This window comes from Strongylocentrotus purpuratus, unplaced genomic scaffold, assembly GCF_000002235.5.
Source record: "Strongylocentrotus purpuratus isolate Spur 01 unplaced genomic scaffold, Spur_5.0 spur5_scaffold_2, whole genome shotgun sequence".
NCBI classification, from domain to species: Eukaryota; Metazoa; Echinodermata; class Echinoidea; order Camarodonta; family Strongylocentrotidae; genus Strongylocentrotus; species Strongylocentrotus purpuratus.
In genome coordinates this window covers 14,738,702-14,764,466 of record NW_022145605.1, presented here as the reverse complement: position 1 = coordinate 14,764,466, position 25,765 = coordinate 14,738,702, and the positions used below count along the sequence as shown (strand labels likewise).

The following is a 25,765-nucleotide window of genomic DNA, read 5'->3' as shown; positions in this document are numbered from 1 at the left end:
ATCTTGTCAAATGTGCGATAAGTTGTTAGAAGGTCCTATCAGTCTCCATGTGCGTCGGTCTCAACGTGCGTCGGTCTCCCTGGGCGTCGGTCTCATGAGCACTCAAGTCCTGTTGGTCTCCAGCTTGATCGTTCTTCAAACCTTCAAGAAAAATTGTCAGGTCTTGTGGACAGTGGACACCATTGATCTAATGATCCCTAAGGTAAGTCAATAGACAGTCTTGTGGACTATAGGCCTGCCTTCATCAGCTCCAGTTCGCCAAATAACCTGCTATTTTCAGACTTGGGATATTATCCCGAAATTGCTTCTTCACCAGACCACTACGCTCATCACAAACTAGCTCAGACGGGTAAAAACTATCCTGCTTTCTTCAAAATAGCGGGATATTTTGGTAACAAGACCAAGATTTCTCTGGATATTTTATCAACTAAATATCCCGCTAATTGCAACTGCGGCTGATCGGGATATTTAAAATAGCGGGTTGCAAACTCGAGCTGATGAAGACAGGCCTTATAAGTCTTGTGGGCTGACAAACTCCATCTCGGCCCATCTGCCCAATCGACTGCAGCCCCCAAGGGTGTGGTCTTACAATAGTAAAATGGTTTTGACTGATCTTGAAAAACTCAGATCAGGGATAGAAGCAAGAAAAATAAATCTGCTCTTGAAAGATGGAAGAAAGAAAAACTCTTCTAAAGCAGAATGAATTTTGTTACCTCATACCTTATCCTTTTCACCATGCATGCAGTCTGCAAAGACTTTAAAAACAATAACATTGTATAGCAATACAAATATCATCTAATAATTCAAATAATATCATGATGAAATTAAACGCTCCATGCATGGACAAAAATATTCTAATAATTCAAATAAAATCAAGATGAAATAAATACCCCATACGAATAAGTTTAAAGGTAAAGACCAGTTATGGTCATGCGATTGCATTGTGAAAGAAACGTTGTGGAATCGATCAGAAAAGGTTGATATCTAGCATCTAGCATCTGCAAGGTTCTGGAATCATCAAAATGATAAGAAATTCGGTCCATTCTTCGTAAAGTTACAAGCACTATACGCAAAAAGATGTATATGGGACTACCCTATATCTCTCACAGTCCATGAGAGAAATAAATTTACCAAATATATGAATTAGTAGGCAGTTTCCCAGCAAATTTTTTATCATCATGTATTAGTCAAAATATATTCTTTCACATGATTGGTAATGAGAGCTTCCATTTCATTTTTTTGAAATTGGGGCGTTTCCAATACTGGTCTTTACCTTTAAAACTATTTTTTAAATACTGCAAGACTTTTTTTTTGGGGGGGGGGGGGGGCAGCGTATACATCCATCAGTAATTTTTATTACTGGTTGTGATGTGTAGTTGTAGATCTATAATTTTGAACTAAAAATGGGGCATTGGGGGCATGCACCTTCTGAGGATGAAATATTTAAGAGCAGGCAATGGGAATGACTTAAACAATGGGGTGCATGCAATTTTTCTTTTTAAAGAAGTTGAGAAACTAATAGAGGGGGCACCCCCAATCTGCCACTGGTTTAAATTTAAAAAAGCTTTAAAAAATATGGTGATGTGTGTTGTTACAATGGGGTCATTTCATTCTGTTTCAAACAAAAAGCTATACCAGCCACTGCGCATTGATCACAATTTATCCTTTGCTGTGAGGCAGAATTTTTTTTTTTTTTTTTAAATCTGGAGTTTAACAGCCTACTGGCTCTCACTAGACATCAATCTACTTTGAGCCAGGATGGTGTTAAATCATACCATTCTACACAGAGATAACTCCCTTCTGGTTTTAAAGTGTAAATAGATAATATGCAGCTACCATCAAGTACCAATACAAAGCTTATTCAATACCTTGCATCTCAAAGTGCTACCGTACTTCCAAACCAATTTTCCACTGAATAAAGTTCCCATACCCATTGAGCCACCCATTTGTTGTAAGAATCATCTCCTTTTTTTTCTTCTTCTAAAATTTCTAATACTTGACATCTGATCATGAGAACAATGTATCTGTTAATTCACTTCCAATAGATTCTACATATATAACTGAAAATAATCATGAAGCTTTGATTACCAAGTGTATCAAGTGCAATGAGATTGACACCGAAGTAACTCAAGTGTCTTCCCATCACATTTTGATAACTAAAACCGATGCACCTGTATTTAATAAAGTAGTTGCCACTTTGCCACAAAACAAACAACCAACACCAATGACAATTGAAGCACAAAGAGAGAAGGGTACACATGCAAAAAGGAAATAGTTGCAGAGAAATCGTATTATCATGCTACAAGTAGCTATAATAAAGTCTCATAATCAAATTGAACAAAGATTTAATCAGTTGCATTTTTTCAGATAGGATACATCCCAACTATACTAGAACAGGAAACACAAGATCACCATAGCAACAAAACAGACAGAACCCATCACAATATTGGAAACTTAAATGGGAAGCCAACCATGCTACTTAAAAAGAACCAGTCTACTAAAAAGTTAATAATTGTTGCTTACGCCAATGCCAAATCAAAGGAATTTCTGCATGATGGGATTAAAAATCACACACAACAGATGAGAAAAGGAAACAATGCAAGGTTTCTTCTATTCACAGGGGTTATTATGGTTAATGATGGAATATACAACAGGCACAACTTCAAATGACTTGCATTTCGCTGGTAGTAATATCAGCAAGTCAAATTTATACAGATCATGACTTTATTTCAGCTTATTAAAGTATTATTTCAGATTTGAAAGTAGCTGAATCATTTGTGAATTTGTCTTAGAATATATATAGTAAAATAAATCATCAAAGTTAATATTTACAGAAATGAAAGATTCATGTCCAATGGTACGCTCAAAAAATGAAGACAGGACTAGGTTTCCGCTTGGTTGTATATGAACTCAACGATATGCCAGTTGAGCTATTTTATTCAACCTGAAAGTAGAATAAAAATAAGCATCCTCAGTATACATGTCTATAACACATAAAATGTACTGAACTAAATCAGTATGCATTTATCCGATAATGTATAATCAAAAGCCTTAAATAGCATTCATTAAAAGTCTTGACTCTATATCCAAAAACTCTGTAAAAGGCCTAAACCCCCATTAATCTCTATGTCAAAATAACATATCTTGACTGAAATACTGCTTTCATAAAAACCCGAGTAACCAAGGTCCTCAGCCTAGATAAATTCCTAGTCAAGACTACCTTTAAATATATGCTTAATAAATAAATCCCATCTTACTCAAAGTATGTCAAACTTGTCTTTCTTATTTAGACTCATTGAACTTTCATTATAAATTCCCAAAAACCTGACTGTAATTCAGTCTTTTTCTTTCATAACTCTGATTTATCCGACGCTTATTTCATATGTCAATACCATACCAATATTTATAATTTGTCAACTAAAACAACCTTAAATCAACCTCTGACTAATGTCATTATAAGTCGGTGATTTAAAAAGCACAAAATCCCTCTTTATAAATGTGTGAATTAAACACTAACTAAATACCGCACATACTTTCAATGTAAACGTACACATTACGCTGCACACTTCTATACACATTAACATGCACATTACTAACACATCTTCGTACTCGAATGTGACACCAAATAATCATTAATTTCCACCAATTCATTATCATACACTTTATAATATCTTATCCAAGCTTTACTCACTTGTTTTGCGGAAATTGCTAGCGACTCTGAAATACCGTTGCCATTTTCCTAAACCTGGAATTCTGGCCTCTAAATAAACGTCTGAAATGATATGTCAGACCACATCCGTGGAAAAATGTGCTCTGCAACGTATACACTTACTTGACCCTAGAAGTAGGTCAGGGTCAATACGGTATCTTGCAAAAATCTTGGAAAAAACAAATAACTTTCATGTTTCGCTGAAACAACCTCCCCCCAATGAGGGCAACAATAAAATTGACATCATTTTCATAAAAGTACGCAATGTTTCTCATTCAAAATAGAACAAAATACTTTCTTCAGTGTTTCACTCCAAAATCTGTAAATGACTCATAGCTAAGATGTGAAAAATACTTCTTCTCACTCTACGTAATTAACACTTTAACAGTCTAAATTACCATCCAAACTATTAGCAAGGCTAATGAAAAGTATCTATAAGCCTGCACGAACCTGAAAAAACAATTGTTGCATGAAAATACACAAATTTACATTTCCTGTCCAAAAATATCAAATGGATATTCCATACCAGTTTGCTTCCTGTATACATAATCATAAAAATCAACTTTTCTCTGCAAACTTTCTTTGCTGAATTTGCTAATAAATGGCAAATATCACTCAAAATCTCAAATACAAAAAATGTATTCAAAATGTACTAAACTTTGTACATAATTTCAAACTGTTGAATTTTGTTCTCAGTGTAAACTGTGCCAAAAGTCAATTCCCATGTAACAATAGCAAAAATTGAAATTTGCACCAACAAAGCTTTGTTATCATCTATCTTCTTAAAGCTGGAAAAAGTTGATTTTGAACAAGAACATAGAAAGTGAATAAATTTGTTATTCTGTGAATACTATAGACAGACATATTTCTGTTCAATCTACTCTTCATATCCTTCTGCTGGATATAATACGACCACTTTGTTTATTGGCCTTCTATACTCAGAATTAGCCGTCTTTACTGTCACGTTTCTGATCTTATTATCAGTTCCAGGAAAAACTTCAACAATTCTCCCTAATGTCCATTTTCCTCGAACAGCGTTCTGATCTGACAATATAACTATGTCATCTACGCGAAGATTACGTTTGTCAACATTCCACTTCTTTCGCGGTACTAAGAGTGGAAATACATCGCGATTCCATGCCTTCCAGAATGAGTCGACGATTCGTTGCACAAATTCGACTCTATGTCGCGGATTCTTCGTTTCTCTGAACGGACCCTGGGGTACCCTACTGGATGCTCTCCCTAACAAAACATCATTGGGACAGAGATAACTACCATCGTCGGGGTCATTCGGTACCCTCCCTATTGGACGCTGATTGACGAGGTTTGCTACTTCTACCAAACAGGTATATAACTCAAAAGGAGTGAGGACCTGATCACCTATAGCTTTCTTTAATGCGGACTTACTACTTTTCACAAGTGCTTCAGCACATCCATTCTGATGAGGAGCTGAAGGGGTTGTAAACCTCCACTCTACACCTTTCTCCGCACAAAACTCGCGTAGTAGATCGCTATCCCATCCCTTTACCATCTCACGTAGCTCACGTATCGCTCCCACAAATTGTGTACCATTATCGCTCAGAATGACCTTCGGTTGACCTCTAAACGCAAAAAACCTACGTAGAACCTGAAGAAACTCCATTGTAGAAACATCTACCGCTAGGTCAAGGTGTACCGCTCTTGTGTTAATCAACCTGCTGCTGTCATCAAGTACACCCCAGCTGAACTCTGTCAGTGGAAAGATTTCACTGCACCTCTTCCATTACATGTTTGTGAAACTATTGGATTATATGGAATTCAAAAGACGACGCGTAAGAAAACCAGACGGGGTAATCGAGGCGGAAGGAAAAAGAATAGTCTTCGACATGTAAGTCAAGCAACGATTAGAACTTCATCACTTTCAGATCGTCTTAAACTTTGTTCAATTAATGTACGCTCTGTTCGTAATAAAACAACTATTATTCACGATTTTGTCTATGAAAGCGATGCTGATTTAGTCACACTAACAGAAACCTGGTTAACTGAGAGTGACACCGCAGTTCTACGAGAATTTGTTCCCTCTGGGTATCGCTTCCTTCACCATCCTAGGACTGGTCGCCGTGGTGGTGGAACTGGTCTTCTCTCCAAAGATTCCATCGATGCTCGTCAAGTTGCCGCTGGTCAAAAGGAATCATTTGAGTATGCTGAATATCATATTTCTTGTAAATCGTTTCTTCTTTATTTGATCAATATATACAGACCACCATATTCAGAATCTCATCCCGTGTCTGTTTCACTGTTTCTTTCTCAGTTCAATGAATATATTCAAGATCACCTTTTGTCCAATGTTCCATTACTAATTGCTGGTGATTTCAACATTCGAGTTGATGTAAGCTCATCTGAATCAAAGTCATTTAGAGACCTCCTCGAATCACTCTGTTGTACTCAATTTGTAAATTTTAGTACTCATTCACATGGTCATACCCTTGACCTACTTATTTGTCGCGAGTCTGATGATATAATTGTTGGCCAACCATGGCCATGTGATTACCTCTTATCTGATCATATTCCTGTTATGTGCCATCTCAATACATGTAAACCATTATTGGCTGACAAACTTGTGCCGTATCGCAAATTCTCCCGTATTAATGCTAGGATGTTTAGTATAGATCTTGCAGAAAGTATACTCTGTCAAAATGTACATGTACCCAGTGATATCTCTGATCTGGCCTCCTTGTATGATATCACACTCAGAAAGGTCTTAGATAAACATGCTCCTTTAGTTTCAAAACGAGTAGTTGCCCGTCCTCATGTGCCATGGTACACGGACGAGGTTAGAGCAGCAAAGAAGCAAAGAAGAAAAGCACAGAAACGATGGTCTAGAACACGATCTGATCACGATCTGAATGAGTACAAGAAAGCTCGCAATGCAGCATTGTATGTTTTGAATGCTGCTCACAGAACTTATCATAAAGATTTAGTAACACATAACAAAGATGACTCAAAGAGCTTGTTCACTGTCATCAAATCTCTGCTTGATGTTTCAAACAAACAACCAGTGATGCCATGTAACATTGATAAGAAGATTTTTGTGAACGACTTAGGAAAATTCTTTCATGACAAGGTTCTAAACATTCACAGTGACATTCAAACTAGCATAGGTTCGATGGATAGAATTGATACTGATTCATCAAGTCTTATTCCAGTACCTGATGGTATCAAGCTTGATAAGTTTAAACTTTTATCTGAACAGGAAGTAGGGAAACTTGTGATGAAGCTCAGCAAGAAGTCTTGTTCTGCTGATCCGATTCCAACAAAGATTCTCTTGCAATATATTGATGTTATACTACCTGTGTTTACATCCATGATCAATGTCTCCTTGTCTACGGGCCACTTTCCTAAAGAATGGAAAGTCTCACTTGTTTCACCATTGTTGAAAAAACCAGGGCTTGATGTTGAATTTGGTAATCTTAGACCCATAAGTAACCTACAATACATTTCTAAATTGGTAGAAGGTGCAGCCACACAACAGATTTTACAGTTTCTTAACAGTAATTCACTCCTTCCATCCAATCAGTCTGCATATAGACAGTTTCATAGTACAGAAACGGCACTACTCAGGATCAAGAGTGATATTCTGATTGCAATGGACAGACAGAAAATCACTCTCCTGTTATTACTTGACTTGAGTAGTGCCTTTGACACTATTGAGCATTCCAGATTACTAGATATTTTGAAGATATGCTGCGGTATCGACGGTGTTGCTCTCGGCTGGATCGAGTCATACTTGTCTGATCGACATCAAAAAGTTAAAATTGATGGCATTGTCTCTGACTCTTTCCAGGTGCCCTTTGGTGTGCCACAGGGCTCTCGGCTCGGCCCTTTGCTTTTTATGTTATACACGAGTAATCTAATCAAGAGCACTCAGGATAATTTTCCTGAAGTCTCCTGTCACTGTTATGCAGACGACACACAATTATTTTTATCCTTTAGACCATCCACTAGTACTCAAGATGCAAGTGTTTCAATGTTGGAAAAATGTGTTAATTTTATTCATAGATGGATGCTTAACAATAATCTTAAGCTAAACGATAGTAAGAGTGAATTTTTGGTTATAGGAACTCCACAACAGATCTCAAAAATAAGCATTGACGGTGTAAGAGTTGGATCCTCCAATGTGATACCCTCTGTTACAGCAAGGAATTTAGGAGTATACTTTGATACTAATTTAACCATGGAAACACATGTTAAAAATATATGCAAATCAACATACTATCTTCTGTACAATCTCAGACGTATCCGCAAATATTTTGATCAAGAAAGTATGAAATTGGTTGTACACGCTCTTATCACAAGTAAGCTTGATTATTGTAACGGGTTGCTGTTTGGAATGCCTGATTCTCTGATAGCTAAGTTACAAAGAGTACAAAATGCATGTGCAAGACTTGTCTATCGTCGGTCGAAATTCACTTCAACCGCACCTCTTCTGAGAGAACTCCACTGGTTGCCAGTCCGTCAAAGAATCTCATTCAAAATATTGTTAATCGTCTATAAATCATTGAGCGGTCAAGCCCCTAATTACATCAAAGAATTACTTCAACTCAAAGTCCAATCACACAGTCGTAGCCTGCGCAGTTCCACAGATAAATTACTGCTTCAGATTCCCCATGGCAAAACTAAAGTAACTCTTGGGGACCGTGCTTTTGCTATTGCCGCCCCCAAATTATGGAATAGCTTGCCAATAGAAATAAGAAGCACTCCATCTCTCAATGTTTTTAAATCCAATTTAAAAACTTATTTGTTCAACTGAGTGATCTTATTTTGTAGAATTTAGTAAAAAGGAGCTCTTAACCAGCGCAGCTGAATATATTTTGTATAAAAGCTGCGCTATATAAATCTATTATTATTATTATTATAAATCTATTATTATTAAGACACGTGAAGATCACTCCATAGTGCTTAGCAACCTTATTCCGCCCCACCTTCACGCTGTACGGCCCAAAGTAGTCGCACGAAGTATACAGGAATGGAGGCGAAAACGGTGTCATACGTATCTCTGGTAGCTCAGCCATAAACTGCGTCTCGACCTTGTGCTGCATCTTACGACACATCACGCACCTGTGCTTGATAGTCTTGGCAAGCCTATGTATGCCAATCACCCAGTAGTTGCTTCTCACTTTCGCTGCCGTTGTCGCAACTCCATCATGCCCCAATTCATGGACATGCTTAGTGATGAGCGTAGAGATGCGATGCTGATGAGGTAATAACACAGGATGCCTGCTGTCATACGAAATCACGCCTTCTCCAACTCTACCTCCAACTCTGATGATTCCATTCTCTATGTAGGGTGTTAGAGTCTTGAACTCCCCTTTCTTCAGTCTGTCATGAAGCGGTTTCTGAGCCTCTCTGACCCAGTACATCTCTGCATCACCTAGTTCAGCTGCTGTAAGTGGTCCTGCCGTCACTTTCCCTCTCTCATCTCCTGATCTTACCCTCGCCTTCATGTTGTGGGTAAATCTCCGAACATATGCAGTGACTCTCACCAGTTTTCTCCAGCTGGAAACTCTTTCACAGTCGATGCTGTCTGATGCCAATACTACATTCGACACCTGTTGAACTTTACGCCTTTCACTGTCCATTGACGAAATCTCAGATTTCGTCTCACTCTGTGGCCACTCCTCCTCAGGTGATCTTAGAAATTGAGGACCACACCTACACCTCTCTAACTTCTCTACTGTAACACCTCTCGAAATGTCGTCAGCTGGGTTTTCTGCTCCACTCACATGTCTCCACTGTTGGGGATTCGACTTGCTTTGGATTTCTCCTACTCGAGCTGACACAAAGGGCTTAAAACTTCTTGCCTGACTTCGAACCCATCCAAGCACTATCATGCTATCTGTCATGAACACTGTCTCTCTTAACTCTAGTGTGGTCTCATCTCTGATGGTTGCATCGAGTCTAACAGCAACCACTGCAGCTTGTAGCTCCAATCTCGGCAGTGTCAACTTCTTTAGTGGTGCTACTCTAGATTTCGCCGTCACAAATCTAACATCATAGCTGCCATCCTCTAACTCCCAGCGAATGTAAACACAAGCTCCAAACGCCTCTTCAGATGCATCACAAAAGACACATAATGTAGGTCGTCTTTTTGCACCGGGTGGTGTCAAACATCTCTGGAAGGACACTCCATCTAAGTTCTCCATCTCTCTGAAGAGTTTTACCCATTCTGCCTTTTCTCTGGAGGGTAGCTCTTCATCCCAATCTAAACCAAGCTGCCACAGGCGTTGCATTCCTATCTTTGCCTTCACCAGTAATGCTGAAGCAAATCCTATGGGATCAAAGATCTTTGCAATCTGGCTTAGTATCCGTCTCTTTGTCCATTTGCTAGTGGTGTCTTTCTGTTCGTCTGGAAGATCTGGGATCATACTTCTTTTCACTCTGTATGAAAACTCATCTGTATTTTGGTTCCATACCATCCCCAGAACCTTCTCCTCACTCAGATTCTCAAGAACGTTGGTTTTCATCTGAGAAGTCTCATCTTTCAGCTGTTCGTTGGATTGCCAACCCTTCACCTTGAAGCCTCCGTCAGCTAGCACCTCATCTATGTCCTTGACAAGATCTTTCGCCTCCTCTGACGTTCTTACTGAGGTACATATGTCGTCCATGTACGTGTCACGTTTCAGTACTTCTGCTGCCTTAGGATGTTGAGACTCTCCCTCTACTGCTGTCCTCCTCAGAGCTATCTGGGCCATTGCTGCAGCAGGCTTATCTCCAAACGTGACTACAGTTTTCACGTACACATCCGGTTCTCTCTCTGAATCTAATCCTCTCCACAAGTACCGATGGACGTGCTGATAGGATTCTGGAATCAGTACTCGGTGGTACATCTTAGATATGTCGGCGCATATCGCAACTCTGTGTTCTCTGAAGCGAAGGAGTACTCCGAACAGACTCTGTAATAAGTCTGGCCCTTTGAACCAGTAGTCGTTCAGACACTGTCCCTTGAAAACTGCTGATGAGTTAAACACAATTCTCACTGGTGTGCTCTTTTTTTCCGGCCTGACAACCGCATGATGACCAATGTAATGGACAGGCCCATCATGCCTCTTCTTCTCTTCATCGGTCAGCTTTCTCGAAAACCCCATCTCGACCATCTCTTGCATCTGCTGTTTGTAAACTTCAGCATGCTCTGGGTTCTTTGCAAGCCTTTTCTCCGTCGCCTGAAGCATTCTCTCTGCTTGCACTCTGTTGTCGGGCAGCTTCTCTGGGTTATCCTTCCATGGGTAAGGAACAAGCCACTGCTTACCCACTTTCTTGGCAGAGTTCCAGATAAGATCATGTTCATCTTTCTCTACTTTAGTCATCCTTTCGGCTTCACAATGACAACCCACATCAACTCCCATCGACTCTGTAGTCCAAAACGCTGATAAGTCAGTTGCTGGACTCAGTTGCACGTTGAGCACTCTATTCTGATACTGCTGGTTCAGCTTAGATGCTCCAAACACCACCCATCCAAGTGGTGACTTCCTAAAGATGAAGTTGCCTCGTTGTCTCGTTTCACCTGCGTGCATCATAGCGTGGTCAATTCCTATCAGAAGATCTATAGACCCACTACCTCTACGTAACTCTCTGGGGTTGAGGCCTACTTGTCGGGCAAGATTATCAGTGTTCACCTCCTCAATGTCATCATTGATGCACGGTAATCCAACAGCTAATATCTTATGGATTGTCTTCCCATCTACTGAACTGACCGGCACTCTATACAAGGATGTTGTCACAGATTCCTCTACACAGCCCACCTTGGTTATTGTGATACTGATGCTCTTTCCTGTCAGTCCCAAGTCTTCAGCGAGCCCTTGTCTGATGATGCTGATCTGGGCCCCTGAATCTAACAGCACGTTTCCTTGGATCTTCAGCTCTGAACCTGAAAACCTTGCCCTGATGACGGGTAGCATGGCTTCAGTACCTCTTACAAGGGCTACTCCCACCGCATTGTTGTCCATGCTGGGATGTAACAAAGGATGATGAAAAAACTTGCAAGGTTGCCCCTTGTATTTCTCTGGACACCGTCTCCTTTTCTTGCAAGTAGCCATTCGATGCTCTCTGCCGGCTTGCTTCAAACAGCTATAACAAGCTCGGTTACTCTTCACCATCTCCAACCTCTCCGCTGTAGACTTATCGAGGAAAGTCTTGCATTGGTCAGTCCAGTGCCCATCCTTATTCTTGCAGATCCAGCAACGATAGTCTTGCTGTCTCTCCTCAAATGCTGTAACCTGACTAACAGCGGATCTGGACTTAGAGGCTGCATCATTCCTTACTGGAGCAGATGATCTTATCCTTGCTCTCAACTCAATCTCCATCCACTTCAACAGTGCCTCTAATGTCGCCGTTGTTCCTTCTCCTTGCTTTCGGAACCACATCTGTCGATCTGTGACATAGAGCTTCTTCTCAATGATGGCTAGCATGTGACTATTGTTCATATCCTCAGCTCTATCTACCTCCTTCAAGGTATTGAAACTTCTGCGTATGAGATTCACAAAGTCACAGAATCTCTCATCTTCCCCATCTTTCAGAGGACGAAATCGGGATACATCTTCCATAATAGCATCAGCTACCATCCTTGAGTCTCCGTAGAGCAGATCTAGTTGACCCCATGCAGCTTCATAATCTCGCCCTATTCCTCTAATGTGTTGAAGTGGCTTCCCCTTCAAACAAGACCTCAGGATCATCAAAGCATCCCTCTCATCGTAGTGTGGATGTATAACATGCTGAAAATCAGCCTTGAATACATTGTATTCTCTTATGTCTCCTTGGAACGTTGGTAACTTGGGCCTCTCCATGTTGAAGCGAGGAGCTTGAGGCCGGTTCGACTCGGCTTGAACAACAGTTCTCTGGGAGCTCTCCTCATCTCTCTCTGTTGGTTGTTGAGGCTCTTGCGACGAAGACATCTGAGAGATATAATCCTTCTCTCGGATCTGTAGCTTGCAGAAATAATTCTGGCACTCATCAAGCCATAGCTCCTCCTTGTTGAATTCTTCATCGTTCTCAATCTTCTCTGTATAGGCCTCGTGTTTGGATTGGAGGTCTACGTAAGCCTGGTTGGCTTGTTTGAAAGCTTCCTTCACCTCTTCCACCGGCCGCTTTTCCTCTATCAGGAAATCTAACACATTCCCCAACCTGGTGAATTTGGCTTTGGTCCCTCTCCTCTTCAACCTTAGGCTTGTCATGTCATCAGTCGGCATTGCTTCAGTTCTCGATGTACCGGCTCTGGAACAAGTTGAATTGTTGGTACGCTCAAAAAATGAAGACAGGACTAGGTTTCCGCTTGGTTGTATATGAACTCAACGATATGCCAGTTGAGCTATTTTATTCAACCTGAAAGTAGAATAAAAATAAGCATCCTCAGTATACATGTCTATAACACATAAAATGTACTGAACTAAATCAGTATGCATTTATCCGATAATGTATAATCAAAAGCCTTAAATAGCATTCATTAAAAGTCTTGACTCTATATCCAAAAACTCTGTAAAAGGCCTAAACCCCCATTAATCTCTATGTCAAAATAACATATCTTGACTGAAATACTGCTTTCATAAAAACCCGAGTAACCAAGGTCCTCAGCCTAGATAAATTCCTAGTCAAGACTACCTTTAAATATATGCTTAATAAATAAATCCCATCTTACTCAAAGTATGTCAAACTTGTCTTTCTTATTTAGACTCATTGAACTTTCATTATAAATTCCCAAAAACCTGACTGTAATTCAGTCTTTTTCTTTCATAACTCTGATTTATCCGACGCTTATTTCATATGTCAATACCATACCAATATTTATAATTTGTCAACTAAAACAACCTTAAATCAACCTCTGACTAATGTCATTATAAGTCGGTGATTTAAAAAGCACAAAATCCCTCTTTATAAATGTGTGAATTAAACACTAACTAAATACCGCACATACTTTCAATGTAAACGTACACATTACGCTGCACACTTCTATACACATTAACATGCACATTACTAACACATCTTCGTACTCGAATGTGACACCAAATAATCATTAATTTCCACCAATTCATTATCATACACTTTATAATATCTTATCCAAGCTTTACTCACTTGTTTTGCGGAAATTGCTAGCGACTCTGAAATACCGTTGCCATTTTCCTAAACCTGGAATTCTGGCCTCTAAATAAACGTCTGAAATGATATGTCAGACCACATCCGTGGAAAAATGTGCTCTGCAACGTATACACTTACTTGACCCTAGAAGTAGGTCAGGGTCAATACGGTATCTTGCAAAAATCTTGGAAAAAACAAATAACTTTCATGTTTCGCTGAAACATCCAATTTCAATGAAAATAAAAAGAATTCTAATCTAAATGAATAACCCTTAAATTACTAGATAACACCATAACTATACGGATAATTCCAAAGGAACTTCATATCACGTTTGCCACTCATGTTTTAGAATGAGATTTCACTTGCAAAATGTATTCTTGGTTCTAAAGGAAAATCTGTTTCAATAAAAAAAGCTCTGTTAAATATTATTTAACCGATACTTCCTTAATATGCAATCATAAAGATTAGATCTTAGCTCTAACTGCTAATTTGTGCTAAATGATACTTCCTTAATAATTTAGGACTACAGTTCATAGTTAGATACTAATATTAATGTCCAGAGACTCCAGAAAGCCATATGTCAATATGGATCTATTAATTTGTATCAAATATGTATTATATTAACAGTAATCTTAAAGTTAGTAGCCTTCGCAACCAGGTATTAGGGAGAAATTATATTGTTTTCAATACAGAATACAGAATAATTCAAAGTTTGTATTACAGCAGATTTTAAAGATAATATTTCCTAAATGCATGTCTATTTTCTGACTCGTGGTTTACAATTCATTTGTACTTAATATTCTCAATGCCTTCCATTTATCATTGTGAATCCCTGTATGTTGGATTTAAGATTTACTGCGCTATAAAAGGAGTTTATCATATAGACTCCAGCCTAATTTATATCTTCATATTTTTCAGAAGAAAATACAGAAATTGAAGATTACTCATATCAATAATCATCAACTGTACCAAAAATTATATAAATTAATAATTATTTGAATGCATGGTGAAGATACTAGAAACTAAAATGAAGATTGTTCATATCAATATTATTAACTGTACACCAAAAATATATAAACATATAAATTACTGATGGTTTTAATGCATAGTGAAGATACTATATGTAGATACTTAAATGATCATATTAACTTGTTCAGTATTCTCTTGTTGAGGTTTTTAGACAAGGCAAAGAACAGGAAAGTCATGATATTTGCAGTTAGTTTTGTAAATCCCTAAACTTGTTTTCATAAATGCAAAGTAGCTGAGGTTGATGGTAAAACCTTACAATGTGAATACATTATTATTGAGTGCTTTTGTAATTTGGTGTCTGAAAGTTCTGTAATGTTCTATAATGGTGCTTCCTGAAAAACATGTACTGGGAATTGAGAAGATGTCCTATAGAATAATAACAAAACATATTCATATAATTTACAGTGAAGAGCATCAAAATTGTTGTTTTATATGTTTATCTACATGAAATTTAATATGCCAAGAAGCCCAGTAGTGCTATTATGTTTTCTAAATAGCTTCATAGTTCACACATATTAGCACTACCCTTAAAACGATAATTAAATATTCATAATTACATGTTGCTAGTATATCCATAATAAATAAATTGTAGAGAATTCAAGAAATAGTGCAAAAAAAACTACGTAATCCGCATACAGCTGATTAATTGTGAATTGTAGCTTTATAGCTGCAGCTACTATTTCAGGAACATTACAGCTTTTATTAATCATCAATTACTAGGCTATATATATATATCCCTCCACCATCTTGACGCAACTATGATTCTGCTGCATGCAGTATGGACGCACAAGTTTATAAATGATGATGCTCGTGTACAGTTTATCGTTAGAAATCCGCAAATGTAGATGTTGTTAATATACTAGAGAACAATACACCATGTTATGTATATAGGACTAGATAGAGTGCTTGAGAAGAGAAAATGCTATTATTTTCTATTATAATTAATTTACCAGGGCTTTTTTTGCATTAAGAGGTTTTGTAAATCAAAGTTGAATTACAAGGATTGGAATCCCCGCTTCTCCCCTCGTTGTACATCCAGTCTGTTTGGGATAAAATCATTCCATTTAAATATTCTTAATGCATTCCATCTAACTTCAAATATCTATTCAAATGTTCATTTTAATATTCATGAGATAGAAAATCTATTGTATTACTTGAATCCTGTTTACAGATTTTTTTCTTTTTTTCTTTCTGCAGCTATCATTCGGTCACCTTAAACAGAACATCATATTTAGTTTAAATCTAAGTATGTGCCATGAATTCACTGTGTGGACTATATTGGCGATATGAAATTTTCTATAATCTTTTGGATTTCATACATGAAAATTGAATTCTAGCTGAAGCTAGACTTCGTACATGTATTTTTACACAAGAAATTATAGAAAACGTACAAAATCTATGAATTTATGAAACAAAGATGAGTAGAAAATAAAAGACGATCTTGAATTTCATCTATTTGGGCCTATGGAAAGTTTAAGTACACTCAACATCAACATGCAAAGCAATGAAAGGGAAGGACTTTCTATTTTAATCATTTAAGCCCGAATTCACAAAGGAGGTTTGTCAACAAACCTAGGTTTATGTGCGTCAGACCAAGGTTTGTCTGAACCTTGGTCTGAAACGCATCGAAACACGTCATATGACGAACATTAACCTAGGTTTCTCGACAAACCTCCTTTGTGAATTCTGGCCATGGTGTTCATGCAATAGGAAAACTTGTTTACTGTCATACTTTGGGCTGGTTAATTTCAACCTGTATGGAATATCTTGGTTGTACATTACCATATCTGTGATTGTTAATTTCACCTGCCATAAATACCTTGGTGGTAAATTCCTATGTTTGATTGATTGAAACCTACCAATATCCAATAAATTCCAATGGTTGATTGATTGAAATATACATGTACAAGAGTTTATGCAGGTCTTTTGTCTCGGGGTAATTGACATGGAGAATCACATACCAACCTCTTTCTCAAACTACAGATCATATTTTGGCACAGAGCCAACAGGCAAAACAGACAAGATGTACATTAAAAGGTTGGAAGAGGGAGTAGCAATATAAAGTAAATGAAAGGTAAATCATAATGATAAGTTATAATCAGAACATCAAAAATACAAGCAGGAACAAAGTTAGGAAAGTAATCAGAAGGGTTCAGACAAAGTTAAGTTAAAATGAAGCAAAATTAAAAGTGGGAATCTAACAATCAAATCATATTATCATTCATGAACATGCCACTTTCTTGCAGAGTGTATACTTACTTTTTTCCGTGCCTGATATGAACGATAAGAAATAAGGCGCCAAAGACGATGCAAATAGATCCAGTCACGATGTATGCTATTCCTAAAAAGTTGTTCTTGCCCCCTAACCATGAGGTTGTGGTCAGAACAATGCTCTTTGTACCATCAAACATGTGGACAAGATAGTCTGTGGGAATTACATGGGTTAAGGGCAACTTTGTTCATTTGGTATAAGTTTTAACAATCGTCTTTACAAAATATTGATTTGTCTCCTTATTTGATATCTACTGTGAAGAAATTCCTTTGAAGCTATGGAAAATGTTATGTCAGTTATTCAAGTCTGGTTTTTACAAAATTATGATACGCAAAATATATCTACATTATTACGGTATAACAATTTCATGTCAACAAATTAATTGTTGAATGAGTTGGGAGAAAAAAATGATAATTTTCCCTTTCAGAGATATCAGATTTTGAATGTACAGAGCACAATACATACATGTCATATGAAAGAAATGAATGATCTTAGTTCCATTTTACATTTTGATCTGGACAGGCTAATTAGCTAGGTAAAAAATAATATTTTACTACAATATAAAAATTACAATACACATATTAAAAAAGGATACTGTATTGGACAGTGAGGGTGTAGTTTCCGACCGGTAAGCCATTATCTAGCCTCGTGTTGGGCTGGTCCACGACCCTACCGTACAGCTTGCGGAAGGTCGGGAATGCAGCAGTTCGCATCCAGACGATGAAGTCTTCGTTCTGGTAACCATCTTGCATCTCCCAGATGTACTTCTGCCAATTAGGTGGCTTAGTGGTTCCATTGAATGCTGTTAAAGGAAAAGACGTTAAATTATTGCAGTGATAACATTGTTTTTTAAAAATCACACCAATTTGACTATGTGACACATTCAAAAGGTTAGAAATTAAAAACAACACAAGGCAAAAATGCATTCATTGCAGTCATAGCATGTTCTACTTCTCCTCTACTTTCTTTTTCTCCTTCTTCTTCTTTCTTCTGCTTGTTCTCCTCCTCTTTTTTCTTTTTCTTCTTGCTTCCTCTCCTTCTCCTCCTCCGCCTTCCCCCTCCTCCTCCTTCTCCTTCATTTCCTTTTCTCTCTTTCTTCTTCTCCTTCTCCTTCTCCTCCACCTTCTTCTTCTTCATTATCATTATATGATTATACATCCTTCTGGTTCTGAGCTACATGTACTAACCTTCTTCAAGCGAAGCTCCCGTAGGATTCCTGAACTTGGTCCTAATGTCACTGGCCCAGGCGATGTTGGTTCTATCTAGCAAGACCTCCTTACCACTTGGCAGCTGACCATCATCATCAAACGTTATATTGAATGTATCTGTGTATGTGAGGTGAGAGATATGGATGAATATTATGGAGAGAGAGAGGAAAGAGAGAGAGAGAGGAAGAGGAAGAGAGAAGAAAGAGAAATGAAGAGAGAATGCAGAGGGAGAAGGGGCAAGAGAGAGAGAGAGGGAGAGAGAGAGGGGAGAGAGAGGGGGAGAGAGAGGGAGCGAGGGAGAGAGGGAGAGAGGAAGAGAGAAAGGGAGAGAAGAGAAGAGGAGAGATGACAAGAGATGGAAAAGGGAGAGAGTGAATGAACAAGGATGGGAAAATATGAAAAAGATGGAGTATAGGAGAAACAGAACAAGTGAGAGTACACAGCGAAAGCGAAAGAGAAAGAGAGAGAGAGACAGACAGAGAGTGAATAATACACAAAAACAAAGAGTAAGACAAAGAGTAGGATAGATTGAGGCATCAATATATGAACAGAGCAGAACAATTTTTTTTTCATTTAAAAGCAAGCAAGAATGATGTCAAATAATTCAAAATTCAATGTTTTCAAATATCCACCCCTCACAGAATTTACCTTAAATTAAGGAAGATTTGGGGGTAATGAAATTTAAATACAACGATTTTAGAATGAATGCACATATACCAAATATAATATCAGTACATGATCTTTTTGACATGAGGCAGGGCCAATGTGGTAGGTAAAATAAACAGCGAATGCAGCAATAAACTACACTTACCATTGAAGAGACTGTTTGCGATGGCTCCACATGGAGCGTACGGTATCTTCTCCTCCGATGTATTGGAGTATATACAAAGCTCCTCGTCGTAAGGACTACAGTCGCTGCTCACACTGAGGGGGTTCTTACCCAGGAGCTGGATGTCATCCCGAGAGTTCACGTAGCGACGATGGTTCTGGTAGTAGTTGGTCAGGCGGTAGTACATGTAGATGGGGCCCTGGGTTGATGAAACGAGGAAAACAAAATCCTTTAAAAGCATACCAATATACATGTACATGTACATGTTTATCCACAAACTATACTCCATCTACTGATGAGTATGGAAACAAATTACAGAGACTTACAAGATACTCTTCTTGAAATGTGTCTGGAACCATCAAACAAAATTGGCTGGCACATGGCAATTCAGAAGTGACATAGTTGGACAGAATAGTACATAATAACATTATTTCACAGACACACTTCATAGTATTCCAGACAGAAAATAAACATTTACAAAAGATTACCGAGAGTCCTTTTCAGGACTCCTCAATCCTCCCTCTCTCTCACATGGTGCACCCGCAAGCCTACTGTATAAACATTTACATGTACTCTGTAATGTAAAGAGCTACATGAACATGTTCACAAGTTTGAGACAAATAAGCTACCGTACTGTATAACACCTTTATAATTTTCACCTAAGTATCTAAATATGTCTTTGCTACCAATACTAAAAAACCTCTACAACCAAAAACAGGAAAAGTAGGCTATACATGTACATGTCATTCATCAATTCAGCATCAAGCATTTCATTTTTCATGTACATAACTATATATATTGGTAATTTTAACAAGTAAAATGAATGTAGTAAACAATAATTTGGGGAAACCCCTCATAAATTCCTTTAAACAGGTAATCATTATAACTTTGTCGTTATTTCACTCTTTCTTATGGAGTGGGAGCCAAGCAAAGTTTTTGTTTTTCTTCTTTTTTTCTTCAAAACAAAACCTAAAATATTTGAGAAATGACTCAGCACTTACATCTATCTTGGTATTTAGCTCAAACTTCATTGTACATGTACAGGAACTGTTTTCATTCTCTGGATACTCATAGAAATCAGTGCAATCTTTTGTTCCGTTGGTTGCATTCTGGTAGGTGCATGATGTTGTGTAATCAAGTACCACTTCTTGAACCTGTAGAAGAAAAAAATATATCAAAAAATTGAGGTGGCTTACATTGAGGTAACAACAGCCACTAGGGTGACAAAGGAGTGGTCTTTGTAATCAGGTCATCTTTATCTACTGGTTCTAGTAATACGGTATATGTTTGCATGAGATACACTGTTCATGGGAACCAAGGTATTAAGTGGTCAATATAGGCAGGTGGTCTTTGTCTATAGACTTGTTTCAATACACGTGAATCTTTAAATGCAGAACCCTGTTGAAGGGAGAGAAAAAAGATTAGAAATCATGTGTAATTTATATGGTAAGGTCAGAGCATTCCACAAGGGGTTCAAACATGTAACATTGACAGGTTTAAATTTTCATTTTGCAGATCTAAAAATGAACAATTTCAAAAAAATGAATACAGTATTAGTCAAGACATTTGTTTGAAAATGCTTCAAAGTATGGATAAGATTGCACCAGAGTGATCTAAAAACCTTAGAGCCCTTAAGCAAGCCCTGGAGCCTGACCACAAGGGACTTCCTGCTTTGCATACATGTACATCAGTTCACAGTTACACTCCTTACACGTTCTAATTTTACATGTTTGTGGACCACCCTGCTTTTGCACAGAATTTTCAGAAAAAAAGATGAATCTAAGGATCAAAATACTATTTTCTATTTATTTTCCTTCATTTATTTCATTCTTGTATATATATTCAAATAAATCATACACAAAATTTGAAAATGATATGGGGAACTATATAAATAAAGCCCTTAGGCCTTGTACAATCGTAGTTCCCTAATATACAAACACATCATATGGAAACGACCTAATCAACAAACAAAAACAAAAACAAAAATATAACACAAAGGAGGGATATTTATTTTAATTAGAAGTTGGCATAATATATACATGTACAGTTTCTATGCCCCAAACTAGGAATAAACGGCAGCTTCATGCTTGCTTGCACATCTGGGCCCTGTTTCATAAAACTTATTATCAATAACAAATGCTAAATTTATATTCAAAATTTGCCATCAGCCAATCAAATGCCACGATTTCAGTAGCTTATAACAGATATTGTAACTTGTCAGTGATAACAAGTTTTGTGAAACAGGGCCCAGGGCATTACTACTTACATTGTTAGATGTCACCAGGAACCCTACTCCAAGAGGCACAAAGACAATACCCACAAGGAAGAACATCGGAAGGACCGTTCCTGCGGTCAAGATAGGCTGCCATGCTGGTAACCTCTGCTGCTTGAATGCCGTGTCTGTGACAAGGTGAAAATGACAGGAGTACAATGTTAGACAGGTGACTCAATTTTACTTCTGTTTATAGAATATCTGTAAAGCGCCTCTTAAGAAGGATGTTAGAATTCATTCATTAACAGCTTCAAATCAGAGGTGGATGCCTATATTTCAACACAGCGCGACAAGTTTAGGCCCAGCAGGTGATAATCCTGCTCAGTCTTCCCACAGATCCAGCTATGAACTCTTTGCAGTGGTGTACAGATGAGCTATGGGAGGGCATTACAAGACATTGTCTTACTGAGGAGCCTGAGAAGACAGGTGAATACAAGTTAATAAATTGACAATGAGATTAAGAATGCAGCCTGAAATATTGACAGCAGTGTACTCTAAATACCATTTCGTTAATGGGAAATCTATAAATTTGGAATTGCTATTGACAAAACTGAGATGTTCTTTATTAATAATATACATGTACCGGTATATAAATGGTATTTCGAGCTCTCCGCTACTCCGCTACTGTGTAATTATTTCAGTAATTAATCAGACTTGGAAGAAGTCTTTGTAACAAGTCTGATGGCTAGGGCTAGATTGCTGCCCATGGATTTATTGAAAGTAAAGTGTCGAGATTGCGGATATTTTGATGAGCATAACTAAAATGTTAATACTGGTACACATATTTCTTTTTCATGGCCATGGGATATAAAGCTCCTTGAAATTAGACTTCTTAATATGACTGAACTAGCAGCAGGCCTCTACATACAGTATATGCTATAGATAATATGTTTTAATCCTGAGGATAATTAATCTTTATTATTGTCATTATTTAATTATTATCATCATTACTATCATTATTATTGTTATAATTATTGTTATTATTGTTATCATTTTATTACCATTATTATAATCATTATCACTATTAAAGTCACGACCATTATCATCATCATCAAATTTGTTATTTAGCTAGGTTGGTTAAGGCAAATTTCATGAAAACATGTTTTGAATTTGAATTTGAATTTATTGATTCATTTGTCATAGTACAACAGAAATTCTTTTTCCATTATTGCATTAGACTTAGTTGAACAATAAACAGCAAAATCTATCAAGAAGTATAATGAAAAATTCTTTATTTTCTCAATATTTTTTGATTGCTTTTTACAGATTATGACTGCGACTAATCTTTTAATAAATTTGAAGTCATTCCTCAATTTTCAAAATAGTTGTAGACTATTCAGTTGAAAGAAACATTGAAAAACAATTGAAAAACAAAAGCACAACAAAAAAAAGCAGGAAACTCAAACTAGATCTAGACTCTAATGTCAGATTATATTCTAGGGTCTACATTTCTATCTTTTTTTAAAGCCGACAAAAAGTGACAAAACAAAACTAAAAAGTCATTAACTCATTATCACTTCTCATCTCAATCAGTCTAGCCTATCTCACTTCATTCTCAGTCTCAACTCAGTCAAACCTCTCAGAGCTTTCATTTTCAACCATATTATCATTAGAACAGACACTAATCATACTAAATTAACATAATATAGACTCTAATTCTTTACAAGTTCAATACTTATTGACATCATTCAGATATCTTCACTAATAAGTATAAGACAAGACAACGTGACCATCATCGAAAAAAAACATCAAAACAAAACAAGTCAGTACCACCATCAAATTTAACATAGTATGGGACTACGAATAATGGGCGGAAGACGTTAATACCTCGACGCCGATGCCACAAAAACTAACAAATGTTACACGAAATATCAACTTAAACTGCATGAACTTACTTCCTGGCTTTTTGCTAACTTTCTCATCTTCATCTCTCTCTTCTAAGATTACGGATTTCGTTGTCTTGGGCCTCTGATGGACGTCATTTCCATGACTTTGCACAGTTTCTATCGTCTCAATATCCGCCATCTTGAGCAATTAATCAATTATCTATTTTGGGGTTATAGACTTGTTTCAGTCATTTTCTGATAGGTGTATATTATAACATCTTTAACGAAATTTTCAAATCCCCAAATCGAACTTGTTACCTTACAAAGACTTCACAAGAAATACGTCTTTTAAATAATTTTATTCCAAATGTCAGGAAAAATTATTTGATTTCGACTTTCACTCTCATTATATGTCGCAAAAATCAAGGATAAAAAAAATATATCACGCAGTTTATATTGAAGCTAACAAGTTATGCTATTTCTGTAAAATGGCACTATTGATATTTTGTGCTGTGGTAACAGTGACGCAAAATATATAAATAGATCTTGCATTGATAAATAATATCCAGAATTAATGTCACCTGAGCCCAGGGGCGGCAGAGCGTCTTTCAATTGGGGGGGGGGGGGTGGAGCGAGGCGGGGGCGGGGCCGACAAAAAGGGGGAATTTTGGGGGAAAATGGGCACTTAATATGGGAAACCTCGAAGGGAAAATATACCATTTCTCATTTAATAGGCCTATATACCCCTACCTTGTGATTATATTATCAGGGATGATTTCATATTGTTCTTTCACTATTTACATGGTCGAAGATATAGGCCTACTGCTTAAGCATTATACTTAGTTTGCAGTTGGGTCACTTGGGTGTGATATGTCTGAATATTTATTTGCCAGCGAGCGAAGAGAGCAAGCTAAAAAAAATAAAAAATTGATATGCCGCAGTGCGAAAAATTACATCTTATAAAGAGGAAAAAAATAATCCTTATCATGAAAGACTGAAATGATCTATAAGAAAAAAATTATAAAATGCGACCGATCGAGCTTTGATGTGTGAATAGTTGCTTTAAATTAGGAGCACATTTTATGGTGACATTTAAGGAAAAGGGAGCACATATCCAGGGTTAAAATGACATTAATTAGAAAGGAAAAGGAGCGCATGTGGCAAAGTAAAAATCGGAAATATAAGAGGTGAAAATGGGGCACTACTCGCACCTGATAAGTCTGGCACTCACCAGAGATGAAAAGGGTCAATTATATCAGAAGGAAAATGGCACTACTTAGAAAGGATAAGGGCAAGTGTTGAAGTAAAATGGGCACTAATTATCAGAGATGAAAAGAGGCACTTCAAATTGTCAAAATAAAAGGGACACCTCTCAGATTTGAAAAGAGATAATTACACGAGGTGAAGGAGCACTAATTATCAGAGGTGATAAGGGGCATTTCTTGTACCTAAGAAGGGGCACCCATCTGAGACGAATAGGGGCACTTTTGAGAATTGAAAGGGGCACTAATTACAAGAGAAATGGGCACTTGTCGAAAGAAAAGGGGCACCTATGTGATTTCAATAGAGGCATTAATCAGACGGGGCATTTATGAGAAAGGGAAGTGGCTCTTATTAAAAAAGAAAAGGGGCATTTATCAGGAGGAAAAAGGGCAATTATTAGAAAGACAAGGGGGCATGTGTCAAAATAAAAGAGGGCACCTTGAGAGGTAAGAAGGGGCACTTATTACAAAAGAAAAGGGCACTTGTTAAAGTAAAATGGGCACCTATTAGATTTGAATTGGGACAATTATCATCAGTCAAGGGGTCACTTATCAGAAGTGGTAAGAGGCGCTTTAGGCTGGGCACTTGAAAAAGTGGGGAGTATTGTGCCCCCCTGCCCACCCCCCCCCCCCACCCCCCGGCTCTGTTGCCTCCGGCATCAATTATCATGGATTTATCGATTGTGATAGCAAATTTGAGTGGGATACAACAGAGAACCCCAGATAGTAAATATTTAAAAAAATTATTCAAAACAAATTATTTTGTAAAGGATTTTTTTTACACGTGACTGGAATGAAACACTACACACAAATAAAGTTTTTACTAGAAATTGAAAATATTATATTGAAGGCACCATGCATTCTATCATCTGGTGGGGAAAAAAGAACATATATATAGAAATAAGAAACTGCACCAATTATCATCAAAGTCCAAAATTGAGGATAACTCCATCACAAAGACTTTCCAAAATTCAATTTACTACTATAAGGCAATTTAAATACGGTAGCCTTGGGCGGGCATCACCTGTTATAATGTGCGAACATGACAATGTAATATCACGTAATACAAACATGATTTCTATCGTCAATGCTATCAGCTATCATAATTGCAATCCAGTTGATTTTTTTTTTTTAAGTCTTTGCAATCGAGATACACATACCGTTCATACATAGCATCATGCATAGTATTTTCTATGGAAATATTGCTGGATTAAGGAAATAATAGCATATCTGCTCAGGAATTTTAGAAAATTC

The 25,765-nt window shown here is 37.4% G+C and overlaps 2 protein-coding genes across 2 annotated transcripts in view; both read right to left on the bottom strand.

Annotated features, from left to right (window-relative positions):
• LOC588593 (cell cycle control protein 50A) overlaps positions 1-23,472 on the bottom strand; it is a 34,899-nt gene extending 11,427 nt beyond the window's left edge. Inside the window, exons 1-8 of the mRNA XM_011683905.2 lie at positions 23,319-23,472; positions 21,418-21,551; positions 20,153-20,305; positions 19,134-19,350; positions 18,302-18,439; positions 17,710-17,916; positions 17,102-17,267; positions 15,793-15,882 (exon numbers count right to left, since the gene is read on the bottom strand). Coding sequence (XP_011682207.2) covers positions 15,837-15,882; positions 17,102-17,267; positions 17,710-17,916; positions 18,302-18,439; positions 19,134-19,350; positions 20,153-20,305; positions 21,418-21,551; positions 23,319-23,448 — 1,191 coding nt within the window. The 5' untranslated portion in view covers positions 23,449-23,472 and the 3' untranslated portion in view covers positions 15,793-15,836. The remainder of the gene's footprint in view (positions 1-15,792; positions 15,883-17,101; positions 17,268-17,709; positions 17,917-18,301; positions 18,440-19,133; positions 19,351-20,152; positions 20,306-21,417; positions 21,552-23,318) is intronic.
• Positions 26-14,034, bottom strand: LOC105443153. The gene is made up of 3 exons (XM_030991065.1): positions 13,811-14,034; positions 8,739-13,063; positions 26-141 (listed from the first exon to the last, which is right to left on the bottom strand). The coding sequence occupies exons 2-3, from the start codon at positions 12,928-12,930 to the stop codon at positions 26-28; spliced, it is 4,308 nt and encodes a 1,435-aa protein (XP_030846925.1). The 5' UTR covers positions 12,931-13,063; positions 13,811-14,034.
• Positions 23,473-25,765: the final 2,293 nt, after the last annotated feature.

Coding starts and splice junctions, on each gene's coding strand:
- LOC105443153 (XM_030991065.1), bottom strand. CDS start 12,930: ATGCCGACTGATGACATGACAAGCCTAAGGTTGAAGAGGAGAGGGACC. Junction 142..8,738: donor GGCTGAGCTACCAGAGATAC/GTATGACACCGT, acceptor TTTTTCTTGAAG/GTTTGAAGAACGATCAAGCT.